The 19,500-nt window shown below is 34.1% G+C and overlaps 1 protein-coding gene across 2 annotated transcripts in view; it reads right to left on the bottom strand.

Moving 5' to 3' along the window:
- The window catches only part of LOC103576576 (circadian locomoter output cycles protein kaput), a 106,709-nt gene that overhangs the window by 23,265 nt on the left and 63,944 nt on the right, over nucleotides 1-19,500 (bottom strand). For both annotated transcript variants that reach the window (XM_008556862.2, XM_008556861.3), the window contains one exon: nucleotides 15,632-15,822. In XM_008556862.2, coding sequence (XP_008555084.1) covers nucleotides 15,632-15,822 — 191 coding nt within the window. The remainder of the gene's footprint in view (nucleotides 1-15,631; nucleotides 15,823-19,500) is intronic.

Consider the following 19,500-nt stretch of genomic DNA (forward strand, 5'->3'; position numbering starts at 1 on the left):
TTAATTATAGTGATAAATATTTATATGACTTTGATATAAAATACGAATATATAATCAAGTTACTTTAGTGTAACTAGAATGTATGATTGTAATTTTTATATTTAACCCTCTGCAAATTAACCTGACGTAAAATAAATTTTAAAAGTTATTTATTCAAGATTTTTTAATAGTTTTACGGAAAGGTTTTAAAAAGAAGGGAATTATGTTGTTTGTGAGTTTATTGGCGATCGCAAATGAAGTTGCATCGTTTTTATATGTGTTATATATAGATATATATATATATATATATATATATATATATATATACATATGTATGTAAGTATGTGGATTATAATGATTATTATTGCAAGTTTACCCAGCGAGCGTCGAGCGCGATTAATCTCACAGTTAGTTTGTTAGTTACCGGCAGTATCCGAACGATAAATATTCGAACGCGCGTCATTTTTACAGTGCATACGCTAATTGTTATTTACGAGAGGGTATAAACTATATCATGGCTTTATTAAGAATCAAGCGGCCGTCTCTCGCTGTGCGCATCTACTATTTTTTTAGATTTTTTTTAAAAAACTAAATTTTGTTTTATTGTTACTCTCAAGTACACAGCCGTGAAAATTATTAGAAAAGTGTATGAAGTATTTGAGACATGGGACAAAAATGTGATTCTATTTTTTTTTTTTTGTAAATAAATAAATTGTGATGTGGAATATCGAGCGATTTTCATGGTGTAGGTGTGCCGACGTCGCGCGAGATCTGATTTACTGCAAATGACCGTCGATTATTTATATTTGAAGGCCCATTGCCCATAGAGCTCGAATTTATATCGCTAACTGTAGTGAAAAAGAATTAAATGAATAAAAATAAAAATAAGATGAATAAAGTAAGCGAGGTGGTAAACCAGGGGTTCGTTTTCTATTTAATTCGAACAAACGTTCCGGATATTTATGACGCGGGTATCTTATTATGTTTTTCTGCCTGATGGTCATTTCGGCGGGTGATTTTTGGATCCTTTGGACAATGATATAGGAAAGTATTAAACCAAAGGAGCAGGATCGCGTGAGAAGTGAAAGTACAACCGAACAATTCTACCGGGATAGAGGTGGTAAATATTTTTTTTTATTTTGTAGGAAATTGCGGATTTGAAGCTCGGAAAATTAACGCTCTTGATATTGTGGATGCGAGTGACGGAATGATGGCCATCACTGAGTATTTTTGATAAATTGCCACTTGGAGCGATAATCTACCTGCGGTGTCGAGTGACAAATCCCCGCCGCAGTGTCAAATTACATTAAACAACGGTTGGACAAGCTGGTTTGGCTGAGATGCCTACTCAGTTCCCCTTTTTCGACGTACACTCATTTTCAGGCTTGTTATATTTATTTAATATATGTATATGTATATATATTTTTTTTAATGACAAAAATATCTGATTTATAAATTCCGGCGGTTTTGCAGAACTCGAAATATTCAGGAGAAGTGAAATATTTTTTTTTGTGGAGTAAACGTAAGGTAATTTGTTTTTTAGCATTTGATACTTTATAAAAATGATATGGAAGGTATATGAGATTATGTGAGTAAGGATAAAATGAATAAAAATAAAGAAGGAGCTGAAGAAGAAGAAGAAGAAGAAGAAGAAGAAGAAGAAGAAGAAGAAGAAGAAGAAGAAAAGTACGAGAGGGGAATGAAGACTAGACGGTAAATCGAACTGGGATCGTGAATCTCGGCGACACCGGGGGTCAGAATTCGCGTGGCTGCTCATTAGCATCATAATAACGAGCCCCTATATATGTTTTTACCGGAGTATTTACGACGGCGTCCGGGCAAGTTGATGCGTATTGGAGGTGCGTATATCGCGGTCCCGCGGTAAGGTGTAAGGTAACATCGCGTTCTGGACCCAGACCACCCCGAAGCCATCTCGCGGTCATCACGGGGTCGGTTCTTTTTCCATTCTCCTATTCCTTACATCAGTCCGCTGTCTACTGCATCTATAAATACATTTACACTCGGGATTGTGATCCTTCAGATTGTCCCGGACTGGGGATCATCTGCGTGAATTAGAAAAACCGGGTATTAGATTCTCGGTGAATTAAACGGTTTGTTTACTCAACCTCATCCTTATTTTGTCAAACTGGTCTTGTCCGGGTTATTTATAAGGATACAAGCTTATAAGCACGTATCTGGGATCAAGGTAACACGAGACGTTGCCTTGACGTTGTCAAGTATATTTTAAAAATAATATTCAAATATTTTTTCGCCTTAAATATTTAACGAATAAATAAATAAATTATTTGTCAGGTGAATTAATGCTGATTTATTTCCTTGTAATTGAGAATCCCAGTGACATCCGAATTAATTTCTTAAAGGGGTTCTTCATCGATCGCTGCAGTATCACCGATATGATTTATCGATTGCCAGAGGCAAGAAAGGTAATTGGCCGAAATAGATGGCGGCGTTACTACAGCGCGTGCCACAGTGCCCGCAGCCGCGTAATTATGCGGCTTCAACCCCATTTGCTCTTATTCTCTGCACTGCTTGGAGTAAATGGTCTCTTTTCAAAGTCAAGTCTCCGCCGAGTTTATTATAAGTTCCTTTATGGATTTGTAATCAGCAATTAGCTAATCAGTGATCAGTAATTTTGGTGCAGATAATAATTGAACTTAAAAGAGCCTAGAGAAGTAGTTTAATTTGTTATTGTGGTATTCTGGATGGAAATAAGACCCGGTACGGGGTTAGTGCAGAAGGATACGCGCACGCGCTAACTACCCTGGTCCGGAAGTACTTAAATCCGTCATGGCGCCCACCGGAAACAGCTCTGAGTCACTCCTGTAATCGCAGTGGCTCCTTTCTCTCTCCCTTTCACTCACTGACTTAAAGTCTCTCCCTTAAACTCGGCTACTATTCCTCACCAGCCATCCAACGTGTAGGTTACTTTCTCGATGTATCGATTTTCACTCCATACCAACTGTCTCAGTTATGTTTCGATGCTATCACTAGCAAAAAAAATTTTAATTATAAAATCGAAAAAATTTAACTTATTAATTATTCCCATTAAATCCATAAATAATTTCGGGCATAATCAAGACATTCTAGTCAAATTTTCAACAAAACAACAAAAAAAATCTGTAAATATATGTATAAAAATAATAAATACGGCGTCATCGTCTGAAGAAACATGCGATTGAGAGGTGGAAACTCAATACCGATATTTAATACTCAGGGGCGCACAGAGTCCGAGGTTTCATACTTGATCGAGCGGGTTCTCGCTTACACGATCGTAAATTCTCTAAGTACACACTTGGAGAGGTAAGGGATGGACGCGGTGCTTTCTGTTCTGCTCCAGTGAGTCTTCGTATTGGGTCTTGGCTCTTGGGTTTACTTGGCTCGCTTTACTCCGGCCAACCTCCTGCCCAGAGACGGCTAAAGGAAGAAGGTCGAGCCGCGGTCTCGGAATAATCGATAACGTCTACCGCCCACGCGGGAACCCCTTCCACCCCCGATCATTTAGTGGCTTTATCTTGTTCATTTTTTACTTTTATTGCTGTTACTTCTGGCAACTGTGAGCACACAAATCGATTCCGGTTCTTCCTATTAACCTTTATAATATAATATAATATATAATATACTTTTGGATTATTGATTTAATACAATAAATTAAAATTTTTTTACTGTGGTTTAGTTTGTAACTGAGGCATAACAAATATTTTATTTATTATCTGTATTATTAATTTTTTTTCCTTCGTTCCAAAGATTGATACCTGATCAAGTCTATGGTTATAAATTGTATAGACCCAAATGAAAGAGGAAATCGAAGTGGCACGTGGCACCGCGTGCCAAGGGGCATGTGTGTGTTTGTGTATACATTGTGTTATATATGTTAAAGCGAGAAAGAAACAAATAGAGAGAGGGAGAGACAGTCTGTAGAGGGGAATTCCAGAAGAAATATATGGGCCCAATGACAAGGGTCAAATCCATTTTCAACTACAGTACTATCGTCTATATTCTCATTATAACTTATACGAGCATTTAACCGTCATTTTGAAGAATCTATAAATCCTTGGATCAAGGCCGCCTTGATTTACGACTAAATCCTTTATTTAAATTAATTGTGTTTTTCCCAGTACTGCTAATAATATTTAAAGGTACTAATTAATAGCATTTTAATTGTCATACTAATTAATATATTTTTTCTCAAGTGATTTGTCTAAAAATGTCGGGTAATTATTTAGCATTACGAGTAAATAAAGCATCAACGTGCTCTCATGCAACTCGAATGACACTTGACGCAAAGTATAGTTACCCAAGACATTTAATTAACTTGTAAAATAATTTCGCGTTTCATCTAAAATGCCTGGAATTTATTGAGTTCAATTAATTGATTGTTTCAGATGACATTAATTAATATTAATAATAAATGATAATAAAAAAAATTTGACGTAATAAATAAATAAATAAAATTGCCGTTATATATTTAATGTATATCAACATTTCAATCTCTTCGGTTACTACGCACGTGATATTAAAAACCACAAAGCGAAAAAAATAAGTGGATTTTTTATAACGAAAACATGGGACTTTATCAAATAGACGGATTTAATTAATTTATTTGAAATAATATTAATAGTTATTAAAAAATAAACATGATCCCATTAAGCTGTACATCAAGATAAGTGTAATTGGAAATAAAATATAATTTAATAGAATAAAAAATTTTTATCAGTTAGAAACGCGGCGTAAATATGTTTTTATTTAGGATAGTACTGTATTATTCATGTGACAATTTAAGGGAGGTTTTTTTTTTATTTTATTTATTAAAAAAGGTGAAATAAAACGGGGTGGCTGATGTTGGGTTACCTTTCTGGCATCCCTTCCTTTCTGTATAATTGCTTTGTTTATCGTTCTTAATCAGAACAACGCAGAGGCATTAGCATATACGAACGCGTGTTCTTGTATGTACACAGCCCGAGCTGTCGACTTTATGTTCGTTTCAGTTCCCTTGGCTGCACCACCCTCGGGAGGGGATCTATCCAAGAATTTCCATAAAAAAAAAAAATGCCGCATTCTAGACGTAACGCAGATGACAAACTTTAATAATTACACTCATTATCTCTTTCTTGCAGGAGGTGTCTTTATCCAGGTTATTAGAGGTTTAATATTCCCGGCCTTGTTTTCGCGGGCAGGGTAAGAGACACGCAGGCAGCTCATGCATATGCAGGGATACCACTGTCGCATTCAAATTGCTTCAGGTATTTCTTACACTTTTAATTTTCACCCCTTAGAGTATAAACTTCTTGACTCTATACGTATATAAATTTTTTTTTTTTTAATTATTATAGTAAACATACGCTAGTTGGCGCCTTGCATACTATTTTTTATTAAATCGTGCAGAATGTAATTATATTAATTCTTTTTTTTTCAGGGAGAGACCGGGGCATGATGGACTTCCTTAAAAATTTCCCATCAAAAATTTTTTTTTCACCGTCATATTTTTATGAGTTTCATATATTTATTAAATTTCAAAATTATACAAAAATTTTAAGACACGAATCCCGGGAAAAATTTTTAAAAACAAAATAACTTTGTAAATGATAATGCGGAATTTTAACCTTTCGACAAAAATTCCGCGGGCCTGATTTTGTCCCATTTTTGGGACAACTCGCCAATTATTGTTCAAAAAAATTTAATTATTAGAAACAAAAGCATAATTAGCATTAGAAAAAAAAGGATGTCATGACAAATTTTTTTTTTTTGAGAAGAGGGAGGGGTCGCGACCCTTGAAAATTTTTTTGGATTTAACATCGGAATAAATAAAAAATTAATTGAATTAGTGCGGTTTTTAAATAGGATATTTAAACTTAAAATATTAAGTTACAATTTTAACACTTCGTGAGTGATTGAGACCCACTTCAATATCGTTGCACCAGGCTGACAGCGTGTAAAAAAAAATTAGCAGGCTTCATTTATCGGATTTCTTTGCACTTAAGCCTGCTTCATATTACGGGTGATCGCTCGACTGATCGTCCTGCTTCGCGGCACCAACAACCGATATTCCGATCTTGCAGATATCTGGCTCATATTTCTCAGAGTAACGACCTCTACATTAACTTTATTGCCGATTATATTTTTCGTGCCGCAGCCATCATTTTCCTCTATAGTTTTTTTTCTTTTCACTCAATAATTAGCCACTAAATATTCCAGATAATTTTTTAAGAGTGTAAGCACATGGCTGAGGGGTGTAACAAGTATGCAGCTGGCCTTTCGAATCATCGTCTTCTTAATCTATATAAACGGAATTACTTTCTGTAGGGCAGCGGCATCCCTTGCCGTATCCTTGCCGTCAGTTAATAATACATATAATAATAATAATAATAATAATAATAATACAATACGCCCTCAGAGGTTTGTGAGAGGAAAACCAGGTGTGAATAGCAGAGGCGGTCATATCTGATAGATTTACAGCTAATCATTTTACACGCCTATTTATTTATTTATTTCCTTTTTTTTTTATCTTCGAAGTGAATTATTGGAGCCTAATACCATCTCTCAGATAAAATATGTATATATATATATATATATATATATATATTTTGTTATTATTCCCGAGGAAAAATGTATTTCCATAGTGATATTAATGCACAATGAATATAATAAAATATTAATTACGAGCGATTAATTAAAAGTGATAAGAAAAATAAATAAAATAAATTCTGATAATTTCCAGGCGATTAAATAAACAAAGCCTGGATCTTAAATTACAGAGAGTTTAAATTTATTGAGTTAAGAAGCTAAATAAAAATAAACATGGGTAATATTTAAAAATATATATGCATATATATATTATATGTTCGATGAAATAACTTGTAACCAAATCATCGTAAATCGATTTGACGTTTTAACAACGCGAGTTAATCTTTTTATCTCATGCCGCAGGTATATAAGTTCTGGTTAGTATGTAGAAATATGTAATATGTGGTAGTAGTAGTAGTGATTCGTAAAGAATTTCAGTGTAAAGCTACCGTATTCTCTTTACATTACGACCGCCGGTCAAGCGGGACCAGATTCGGGTTCTGGGTTAAATTTTATTAATAAATTAAATTCTTTTACGAATTTTATTTATTGGTTGGAAAATAAAATTTTAAAAAAAAATTTCGTGTTGATGTCCGCAGTATTTTTTTTTTAGTGTGAGTAAAAGCTAAAGTGACCTCGTATGAATGTGCAGTGAACGATGCACGTAATAATTAAACTCATTAATTTTAATTTCTGTTTAAAATATGTACATGCTACACATACACACATACGATAATATATATAATATATTTTTGCATAATGTCCTGATATATATATACATACATATATACAATGTAATAATAAATGTACACAGCATTGTATGTACATATGTGTTGGTTATATTTTTACACGGTCCCAAAGGACTTAGCCGGTATCACAGTTGCATGGGTACACAATTATAATCCGCAAGAGTCATGTGATACGTGATACTTTGTGTATAATTTTCTCGATATCTGTGTGATTGCCGGGCGGGGCTTGTGTGCACGGGTCCTACTCTACACATCATTATACTATGACTTAAATCTTGTACTTATTAAATATCCCTTATTTCATCTACAATCTCGAGTAGAGTAATCATTCATTTGCTAACAATAAGTGATTACTGAGGACAAGGTTTTTGCTTTATTTTTTAAATTATTGGTATTGTTTTTGATATTACGCCGAAAATATTGGTCTTATTAAAAAAGTTTTCAAACAAAAGTGGTAGCAAATTTAATTTCCTAAAAAAAATGTCTCTTATAATTTTTTCTTAAGACTAATAAGAAAGCCGTAATTTCAAAATTAAAAATTTTAATAATTCGTTATGAATTTTAATTTTTAAATTACGCCGAAAATATTGGTCGTATACGAAAATTATAAGAGACATTTTTTTTGGGAAATTAAATTTCCTACAACTTTTGTTTAAAAACTTTTCTGATAAGACCAATATTTTCACCGTAATATCAAAAATTAATTAATTAATTAATTAATTAATTATTAATGGTTATTTTTAAATTAACGCAACAATTCTGGCCCTAGTGATTATTTTAAAAAAGTAAATATTAGTTTAAAGTGAATGAAATATTATTCTATCGGTAGTAAATTTGGAGTGATTACGGATTTTATTTTAATTCAAAGTCACTCGGAGTTCCGGAGTTCAAAAAATCTAGAGCGATCTGGATTTTATTTAAATCAGCGATTTGGAGTCTTCGTAAAATAAACTCTCCTTTGGAGTGAATTTTCCGAGGGAAATAAATCCGCGTTCACTGAAAATTTTTCACACTGTACGGCTGCAGAATAATAATAATGATAGTGGTAATTGATAAGCATAAATCGGGAACTCATATTCGACATTTAATCAGAATTTTCATTCCGGATTACGATCTCTGGAAAAGAACATCGTTGAGTCGTAATTAAAAGTTTGCGCATCAAGAATTCTCGTCAGTTTTAAATAGACTACAAACACGTACTCTAAACACACACGCGTATATATATGTATGTAGATTTTATGACGCTTTAACTTGTGCAAGTTTATAAATTGTTACTAAAAATTCTGTGTAAAAGTCGTAATTTCATTTATATTTTGCTTTGTTTAATCAAGTCAGCAATAATATTCGCGAGTTATCTCTGCATTTAATTTATCTCACAGTAAAAATCACTAGTGCGTAAGGTAGCATGAAAAAATATATCCTCGGTTTTAGTAGAAACCCGGCAAACTCCCGATTTTTTAAAAAATTACTTCTGCATTTTTTAAAAATTTTTAAGTTACATATAAGGTGTCGCCCAAAAGCCGTTTAAGTCCGACGAAAATGTGAAAGGAAACCGACTCTCAAAAATTGAGACAAAAAATATTTTTCTCAAGTTTAAAAAATAAATTTTTTAGCTCTGTAATGTATGAGAATATTTAAATAGACATAGTTTATATTTTTTATGGACAAAGATAGTTTGGTGAAAGGTGACGGCGAACCCCTGGTCAGTCTGTGCTTTGGTCAAAAATATGTACAATATACAGATATATAGACATATATAAGAAGGGATAGCGGGGTAGTTAAATCGAGGAATAGAAGGTGGAAGCCAGGTGTTGTAGCCGCGATGATGGGATCGTGCCATATGCTGGCTCAACTTCTTTGGGGGGTCATGCTATATCTACGAGCCTACTAATTAATTCTGGGCTTTGTTCTAACAGAAAACCCTACGCGGAAATCGCCCCGGGTGTGGCTCGACCCCCACGAGTAATCCACTAAAAAAAGTAAGTTTTGAATTTTAAAATTCCAGGCTTTGAATCATGAAAGACTTGGTAGTAATTTAAACTTCAAAGACGTCAAGGTGATTATTAATTTTTGGATTCGAATACCAGACGCGTGTGTGTGTAAAAAAGGAGAAAAGTTTATAGTTTTGCTGCGCTATAAAGTCAAGGGTAGTTTACATGGAGTAGCATAGCAGCAGGTAAATTGTACACAAGGGGAATGGAATATAAGTAAAGAGAAATGCGGTGCCAGTTCGTGTAACTGACACCGGTCATTTCTCGTGCCCCCTCATCTCATTTTGTTTCGCCTGCTCTTCCTTTCCCCTCATCCAAACTACACATATTCTCGTTCTATTCCACTCATCATTTATATATATTTGTGTGCTTAGTGGTGTTTTCATATTATATGCCTACTTATACTGTGCCCTATTCACTCACTTAAACTTGTGTGTTTTATTTTTCGTATCAAGTTTTCCCCCGGCTGAGGCCAGAGAAACTGCCCCAGGTTGGCGGGCACCCTATGGCGCTAACCAGAAACAAAATGTGATACGTTTGCTTTTTTCATTGTCCTTAGCAAACTCAATCGAGTGTCAATCGTCCGTATCCAAGTGCCAGTCATTGATTCTGTCAGGGGAATCTGTAATATACTCCCTTCATTTCCTCTCTCGTTATTTATCACTTAATCAAATGATTTTACTTTAAAACCATAAAATCCAATTCTTAGGCGGAATACAAATAAAGAGAGAATAAAAAAAAAAAATAAAAGACTCAAAGAATAAAAAGAATTACAAAAGGATAATGAGTTATAAATGACATTATCAAATGGATGTGATGGGGTTTTAATTAGCTATAAAAATAGCAAATTCCCATTTGTTTAAAAACGAGTTCCGTGCTGACCGGCGTAGTCTTGTAAGTTGTGGCCGCCAACAATTTGCTCAAAGCGATTTTATTCTTTTGTTCACAATAAAATCCCGTGACTACACTTATATGACTAATAACGTCATCAATCAGACAGAGACTTTCACACGGTGTGCGTATAAAATACCGTGATGCTGTCATGATACGCGTGCTTTGAATTGGTTATAGTGTTAAAGGTCACGGACATTCTTCTTTATTTTATTTATTTATTTGTTTTATTTTTTAGTTAAATCTCAGAGCAGAGCTCTATGAAATCCCGTCGACATTATCCCCCCTTTCTCTCTTCTCGCTCATCAACCTCGCGGTTGCAACATTAGGTTACAAATTACCGTTACCTGTTACACAAAGCACCGGCTAAAAAAGGTATACATATTGTCCAGAGCTATTACACGTACGTCAGTGTGTAAATATTTGACGGTGCATATTTTGTGTTAAACTGTTTTTTATTTTTCCGAGCAAAGTTGGAATGGAGAAAGAGTCGGACAAGAAATCCACAATTGGCATGCATGCAAAGTAGAGAATAGGCAGTAGCATGGCAAGTGTGTTCACTGGGTCAGGAGTAACAAGAAAGCTCTTACCAAGTGTTCAGCTGATCGTGGCGTAGCGTGTTGACGTGACGCGTGCAGCCTCGTACACACGTCGGACTTAGTACTCGTGTCCGGACACAACACAATAGACTTATACTTATACTTACTTATTATATTACAAATGTTATATATATATAACAAGAAAACTATTATATTTATTGCCCGATCGAGGTATAGCTTTGGTAGCAAAAGTAATAACAGTAAACCGTAAACACCTCCTATGACTATGGGCGCAATCATTGATATGAATAATAGGAATAATGATATGGAAGAAAGACTAAAGACAATATTGTTAGCGTTAACGAGTCAAGGTGATCGCGATCTGTCCGAAGTAATTTTGAAATTAATATCACATTAACGAGCCGCGGGAGCGAACTGGGACTTTATCAAAGTTCGCACGAAGAGGTCGCGGCAGAATCTGCAGCGACGCGATTATAAATTCGCGATATAAGATTCAGCGATACAAGCTCACGTTTTAAGGCCAATGTATAATAAAAAATATGCATATGGTTAGTACACTTGAGTAATTAGATGAAGGGTTTTATTTCTCTTTTGCTGGTTACCGAGATAATATCTGTTATTTTGCATGCATAAGAGTTATCGCGGGTGTAAGGCTCTTTTAAACTCTGACAATCTTTATGTATTGGATATTTCTTTTTTTAAAATTGTTTCCTTTTGTTATTCATATTATGAGATTGGATGTCAAGGTGCCATAACAATCTTGCTAATAATGAATCACCGCAAGGTAACTCTAACTCGTTATACAGTTGCGGATGCGCTTCGATTATTACAGGATGTAGTGGGTTGCTATATATACATATATATATTATATACATATGTGTTGAGCAAAAAGATTATTTATATATAATATGCACAAGAGTCGACCGTGTCTTAACGACTCTATTAGTTCGGGTTTATATATATGTGGTATATATATTTGTAAATATATATGTACAGTCCTTACACTACTTGGGTTGTATTTGGCGCGAATGGTTTATCTTTGTGGAAATGTATAAATATATAAACATATGTGTATGTATACCATAGCTTATATCCATATTTCCCTTCTTTGGATCTCATGCAGTGTGGCGGTTGTTAATGCACGGCGAAATTAACTTCTGATCGCTTCCAGCATTTTACATTAAACGAATTAACGCCCGTGCAACACGACAGAGAAAAAATTAATGCCGCTAAAGTGTAACAGTTATTCATATTTTATTTTTTCCATGTGTTAATTTAAATTATTGCTGTTTAAATATTTTTTTATAAAATAAAATTAGATTAGATAAAATTTCAATGAATAGTTATTGTGTGTTTGAATAAAATAATCTGTTTTAGGAATTTGTGTGCAATTTATAATTGAAAATAAAATAACGTGTGTAAGTTCGAGGAGTTTTTGACGAGCGCGACAGGTGCAGGATCCTTGTTCTTGAGCCAGCTGATTATGTGTACTTATATATATATATATATATGTATGATATCAGTCTCATAAGTAGACACAATTAACTGACCGTTTAAGAAGCCTTTTTTGCGGCGCATTAAAGCAGCCGTCACCGTGTGAGTTTTATATATCACTTGCGTATATCGATCTAAGAGTCATCGGTATGGACACAACATCTGCACGCGGACCACCGATGATACTCTTTCCTGAAACCGTCGACTTACTGTCCATGTCCAGTCTCATACACTGAATGTTTCCTTTTTAATTTATGAAACTGAGGATGCGCCGTCGATCCGACAGCTGGGTTTTATTTTTAAAATAAAAGAGCCCTTGGCTTTCAGACTGGAAATTAACACTCACCTTTATCATTTACTAAATATATCACGGCTTTAGATATATTATTATTATTACTGTTTTTATTGGGGTGTAAAAATAATCGCGATAATAATTGATCACGTTGCGTCAAATATTTAAATGCCGATAAGATTCTAAATTTCTGTCAGTGTTATCAGTTTTTGAAATATATTGAACCTAATTACGTAGTTTTTAAGCATTATAATGAATTATCCAGGCAATAAATCGATTTATCGTGTGCGCTTGATCTTAAACGCCTTTTACTTTGTATATTACTATTAATATTATAATAAATAAAATTTTAAATTATTTTTACAAACCAGTAAATGTTAAAGTTTAATATTAATAATAATAATTTCTAGTCATATTTATTTTATAAATTAAATCTCTAATAAAAAGCAAATTTGTCTGGTTAAAAAAATTTAAATGGATATTACGTGAAAGCGTCACATCGATAACTGAGTGTTTATAATGTTTGCATAGAAAAAAAAAATGTAACGACGTAATCACACGATACGTACTGTCGCTGAAGATTTATGAGCTACGATCACAATCCTTTTTTAACTTCCAAAGAAAAAATAATTTCTTTATTCCTGTGATTATTTTTTAAACATTAAATTTTTACTTGATAACTTTTTTTTTTTTTTTTTTTTTTATAACGTTAGTTAATTTTCTCTATCGCAAACATAACCCCTGGATAAAAATTATAATGACCAGTAAGAGATACGTTTATTCGGCTAATTTTCGCATGTGTACACGGTGGCAGGTCAGCGAGACGCTGCCAGGTGCCAGCGATACCAAATGGGAAAAATGCAAATGAGAGTAATAACGAGGAGGTGAGCGTATCTCCGGGTCGTATCTCTATACCTTCTTATATACATATATATAGATATAAAACATACTACAATAAACTTTAATACGTTTACTTCCCTTCACATATACACACTATACTATCAGCAAAACTTTTATGATATATTCAAATCCAGGATATATTGAGCGATCAAATATTTATTTTATACAGAGCATCAGAAAAAGCAAACGTTGATTTGTTCCCAGCCATCGACCGCCAGCATACTTTATTTTAAATACTCATTTTATTTTATAATTAAATTTTACGACTCTTGCAACTGAATTCAACATTTTATTATTTTACTAAGATACCATTTTTTTTTTAATTATCTGATTATTTTAAAATATTTTGTGCAAGCTCTAAAATTCACTATTTAGTTTTAATGAACGGTCTTTTAAAAGAAAAAACTTTATCGGTTTTTAATTGAATAATAATTTCAGAAATTTAGCGCAAGATTTTGAAATTAAAAATTAATTAATTAATGGAAAGAATTCCAGAGAAAATATTTTTAAAAAAATGGTAAACGGGTAATTTGATTGTAAAAGTAAATTAATTATAAGTGAGATTTAAATTAGAACGTCGTGTGTTGGATGACGAATGTGGATGGATTTGATGAAGCATACACGTGATGTGAAAATTATAAATGTGTTTAGCGGTGTAAGATTATTAATCTGTTTGAGTTTATTAATGAAAGAGGCTAGGCACACACTCTCTCTCTCTCTCTATATATATATATATATATATATATATAAGTGTGTGTGTGACGCTATGGCTCTCACGTGGCTATTATATTTCCGCTGAAGCCCAGTCACGTTTGCACGCGCCGCAGGGAGACAAGAATTTACACTAATTCCCACTTTAATCATAACTCAGATAATTAATTAAATCTTTATAGATATATAAATATTCTTAAATTATCCTTAATTAAATAATTACAAATAATTTTTAAATTCCACAAATGCATTCATTGAAGAAAAAAAACGTATTATTCTCGCTGGGTAATGATGGGACGGCTGGAGTGTAGGAGGCGAGATTAACGCGAGAATGCGAGACAAAATAAATGAAAAAGAACAAGAGCACATGTGGAGAAATAAAAATAAAAATAAAAATGAAAATAAAAATCAAGGATTTAAAATAAATATTTTTTTTTGTTGGCAGGAAAAACTCGCGCATACCGAGACTCTAATTAATTTACATAGGAGAGCAGAAGTTGTGGGCGCGATTGGACGCTCAGATTCTCGCCCAAGGGGTGACTTCACACAACAAGAATAACAAGTCTGAGCATACGTTCGCACTACTTGCTTTCTTATCACTTTATGCAACGTCTGATATCTTTCACGTGTGAAGTAACGCGGAATTTAACTATTTATAAAAATAGATTTATCGAGAATCTTTGAATTTAACTTCAACTACGTCACTAAATTTTTTCCTTTTTAAACTACGATTTGTTTGAAATCAAAACAACTTACCAGATGCTCAGTCCATAAAAAATAATCACCAGTTAGAGGCCCATCGTGCCCCGACCTCCCCTCTATATTTATAAAATGTTTGATCGTCTCTTTAGCTCGTTAACGGGGGTAAGAACATTAGTCGAAGCGGTGAGAGATCTCGCGACCTTGTGACCTAACGTCCACACGATTTTACGTGTCGATACGGGTGTTCTTCGACCCGAGGCCCAATGCTGGATCGCAGACCGCCAGGTCTCCGGGAATCGTGGAATGAAACCAGCAATCCGAGAAACAAACCTCCTTCACACATGTGCGGTTACTTTTATACACATGTGTGAGTATTTACGTACATACGTTTACAATGTCTAAGTGTAAAAAAAGTTTTCAACGACTGAGTTGCTCAGATTATCTGAGAAACATCACGACGACACCCAGCGCTACAATGAATACCTATTAAAACGGTGTGAACAATACCAGCTGTGTCTTTTATATATATGTATATATGTTGCTACTGTTTGCAGTGGACCAAGAGGTCCCCTAAGTGCTGAACCAGAAGTAAGAGAACCCTTTTAGGTGATATACTGCGAGATTAACGATACCGCCAACGGGGACATGCTCTCGCTTCTGGTTCATTCTAAATTTATTTTTAAATTTATCATAAATATTTAATCCATAATAATTATTATTAAAATCAATTAGAATAATATGAATATAAATATATCTATATATAAATAAAAAAAAACTTACCTTGAAAGTAGCTCTTGGTACGTAAATAACTGACACTGAGCCTAAGAATACTGAGTCGATCGAGTTTACTAAGAATATTTTGTTCAAATGGCAACAAAGATGCCAGAGTATCCAATTCAGCGTTCAATCTTTCGCGATGTCTTTTGCTGGGGTTTGATTTAGTGACTCCGTCTTTCTGCGGCGGCTTCAAACTGCAACAAAAAAATTTTTTAATTTAAACGATGAAAAGAAGTTTCCAATTAACGTTTATTGTATAAATGTATAATTTTTGAGTTAATGAAATAAAATAAAATAAAATAAAGATTCATATATATATTTTCGAAATTATTCAGAGCACGAAGTGGTTTTTCATTTAAGCTTAAATTAATATGCAAAATCGAAATTTAACGCATCCGTCTCGGACTGTTTGTTTAATTGAAGCGTTACCCGCTTAGTTTATGAGACATGTAACCCGATAAAAAAGACAAATGAGTGAGTCCTCGTCCCCACACACACTGCGCCGTCTCTTAGAGTCAAAGACACCGCCGGCTGGCTATCATCATTCGCCGGCTACAAGCTATACTTACGAATAATTATTATTCTAACGTTGGTGCTGCATTTAACGGGCTTCCCATCCTCGTCATCATCATCATCATCACCATCAGCACACAGCAGCACCCGAAGGACCAGCTCGAGTCTTCTGCGGCCAGCAAAGCTCCTGACGCTTCTTATCGCAAGTTATTAAGGAAATAGTGTTAATAAGATGTTACTTTGCTGTACTACGTCCTCACCACAACTCGACTAGACTTTAAAAGAGGGCAAAAACACCCGCGATATTCATCCATCAAAATTTTTAAGCAAAAGCTTCATCAAGTGGATTTAATTGAGTAGTAAACCGATTTAATTAATATTGCTTACGCTTTGCTATTTTTTGTTATTAATTATTTTTTGCGTTTGTCCAGGCCTCTGAGGAATAATTAGCTTTGTTTTGCCAAGTTAATCAGTGCAAGAGAGACGGCTGTAACCAACTAAATAAACATTGACGAGGAAGAAACAAAAGGCGTTATAGTGTAGGGTCTAATGTCCGAGCCGAGTCGCGGCATTATAGCAAGACCTGACCCGAGTCGCTTCTTCTTCTCCTTCTTCTTCTTCTTCTTCTTCTTTGTTATTATTTTTATTTATTTCTTTGGCACACGGCTCTGTTTTTGCCGGTTGTCTCCGTCGCTCTCTTTATCGCTCCTCCTCGCCGTCGGTAATGGATTTTGTGTCATCCAATAATTAATAGAGTTCTCGTAGGCGCCATATATGGCGAAATCCCATTCATCACGCTTTCTAACCCCTAAGCATTTTAATTAAACCGTACTGGGTATTTTTATCTCTATAAGCGTAATTATATATATACAATTTACTTTTTTTTTTTTTTTATAAGTAGAGATCAACAGACATCAATTGGTGATGAATTTATTGGTCTTGATAATTTTCCTTGATCGGAAAAAATTCGGGGCTGGATTTTCGTCAGAGTTTGAAGCTGTTGAATACGTTCGTGTCTTTTGTGGATATGGAATCCACGAGTGTGCTGTGGAATCCTCGAAAATATCAATTAATTAGCGGCGTGAACTCAGAGCTTGAGAGTCACGAGAGATCGCGATAGCAACAGATCGATATACTCGGAAACCCAAGTTTGTGTATAAGGAGGAGTACCAGTAGCAGGTCGCACGACTGGCATGTTATCGCTTGTGGCACTTTCTCAAGGATCGTTAGTAAAAATATAACCACGACTTTGAATTATTTTATTTTTATTTTCAACGGCCGTGAATAAGCAAATTTTTTTATTTTTTTTTTTCCCATAGCTTCGGAGGATAAATGTGTAATTCAAGTTTCTGTACTTAGTAATACTTTTTGGTTGTTTGGTTATTCTTGCTGGTTGGAAGTTGATGTAGGTGACACGGTTTCGAACCAGGTGACGCGTCCGCGCACCCCCAGTGAGGGTTGTCGTCTACGGTCTACATTAACAGTACGCATGCAGTGCGTTGTTGAATATTTTGTTGAAACAGAATAGAGGCCAGTTGTGCAATTGATTTTAATCTGACCCCCCAACCGTAAAACTCGACCACTCTCAATATAATCACGTTAAGTTTTCATTTATTTTTTTATATTTATTTTTCACGAATTTACTTTAAGTTGAAAAAACTTTTATAAATACAGAAATTATAAAACTCTTGCATACCCTGAAAAAATATTTGGGCTAAAATACACTGAAAAAGGGGTTGAAAAGACAAAATCATATAATTTCATTTAAAGAGGTTTAAATTTCACCGAAATCGTGCCGGTCGTAGAAATTTAAAAGAAACCGAAATTTGGCTGAAAATTTCTTATTCTTAATTAGAAAAATGACCGAACTTAGAAAATTTTCCAGTAATTTCATGTATAGAACAGAAAATTTTCAAGTTTTGGTCATTTTTAGGGTTAATTATCAGCCAAATTTCAGTTTTGGGTTCGCACTTTCTCAGATTCTTGTCGTTCAAGAAAAAATTTCATTATTCTATCATTTGAAATTTTTTTTATCTGGGACATTAAAGCTCTGTGGAATTTTACCATTATTTAAACTGAGAATGTCCACCCACGCGAAATCTCTCGAGTTTGTTAAAGATCTATCGGATATGAACGCGCTCGTGATAAATATCTGAGTCTTCAAGTCCTGCATTCTATGATATCAATCTTACTCTTAACTGCGCAAGCGGAAATCATTTATTTTTTTTTTATGCAAAATAAAAATATCTAACAATTATAATTCAAATAAATATTCACTTCTCCATAAAAAATAAAAAAAAAAAAATTATTGAAGTTTGATTGACGGTTTAGATTCACGTGATCAATTCTATCGTTATGATGATCCTCAATATCTGCATTTAAACTTACAAGTATAATTTAAAATGAATAATCCCAGACTTTATTATTTTACTGAAACAAATAATCGAAAGTTAAAGTTTTTTTATTGTTCTTTCAGTCTTATACTCTTTGATAAAAGCAAATGTCCCAAGCAATTACATCAATCGTTGCATGATAAAAAAAAGTTTTTTTATTAAAATAAAAAAATTTCATGAAATCGAGCGCCATTTTGTAGCTTATATCCGCGTAGGACGATCGTCTCATTGTTAAACTAAATTTTCAGTGTGTGTGTTAAAAGGCTCGGCGGGGGTGGAAGATAGAGACGCGCAAGCGCTGCCAAGGGTGGGTCCACTATGGATTTTCGAGGGTAAATACCAGGCGCTGTTCCGGGCTTGCCAGCAGACACCAGAGTCCAAACGCGGACATGCTCAGCAAGGAAACATAAAAAAAAATTTCAAACTAAATAATCTTGTAATTTATTCTAATTTTAGATTCCCCAGATTACATTAACAAGCTCGATAATTATCATTATTATTATCATAATAAATATTTGTTTGAAAATATTTGATTTCTATGATTAAGACCCGAGTCACGAAATTTATTTTCAGAGCTAATTAATTTTTAAAAAAAATATGCAGGTCATAGTACTCAACGTTGACCCACCCTAGTCCCCAGGGTAAATTAGTAGTGTTTTAGAGTTTTTTTAAAAATAATCAGCAGTTTATGGTAGTGAGTAATAATCATAGCCACCGAATTATTACCACCTATCGATCGTTATCTAACGAATTATGCAGCAGCCGTCGTAGGAAATTAGCTAGCTAGCTAGCTTGATATATAAATATATATAAAAAAGGGCCAGGGGGTCTTGTTATCGATGATGATCTCGGGCTACGATAACATATGACCACGTGACCGAAGAATTATGACTTATTTTTATTGAAAGATAGTGACTGGGAACAAAAATGCTTTCGGTAATTAACTTTAAACTGTAAGTGTCATTA

This window comes from Microplitis demolitor, chromosome 3 (assembly GCF_026212275.2).
Source record: "Microplitis demolitor isolate Queensland-Clemson2020A chromosome 3, iyMicDemo2.1a, whole genome shotgun sequence".
NCBI lineage: Eukaryota > Metazoa > Arthropoda > Insecta > Hymenoptera > Braconidae > Microplitis > Microplitis demolitor.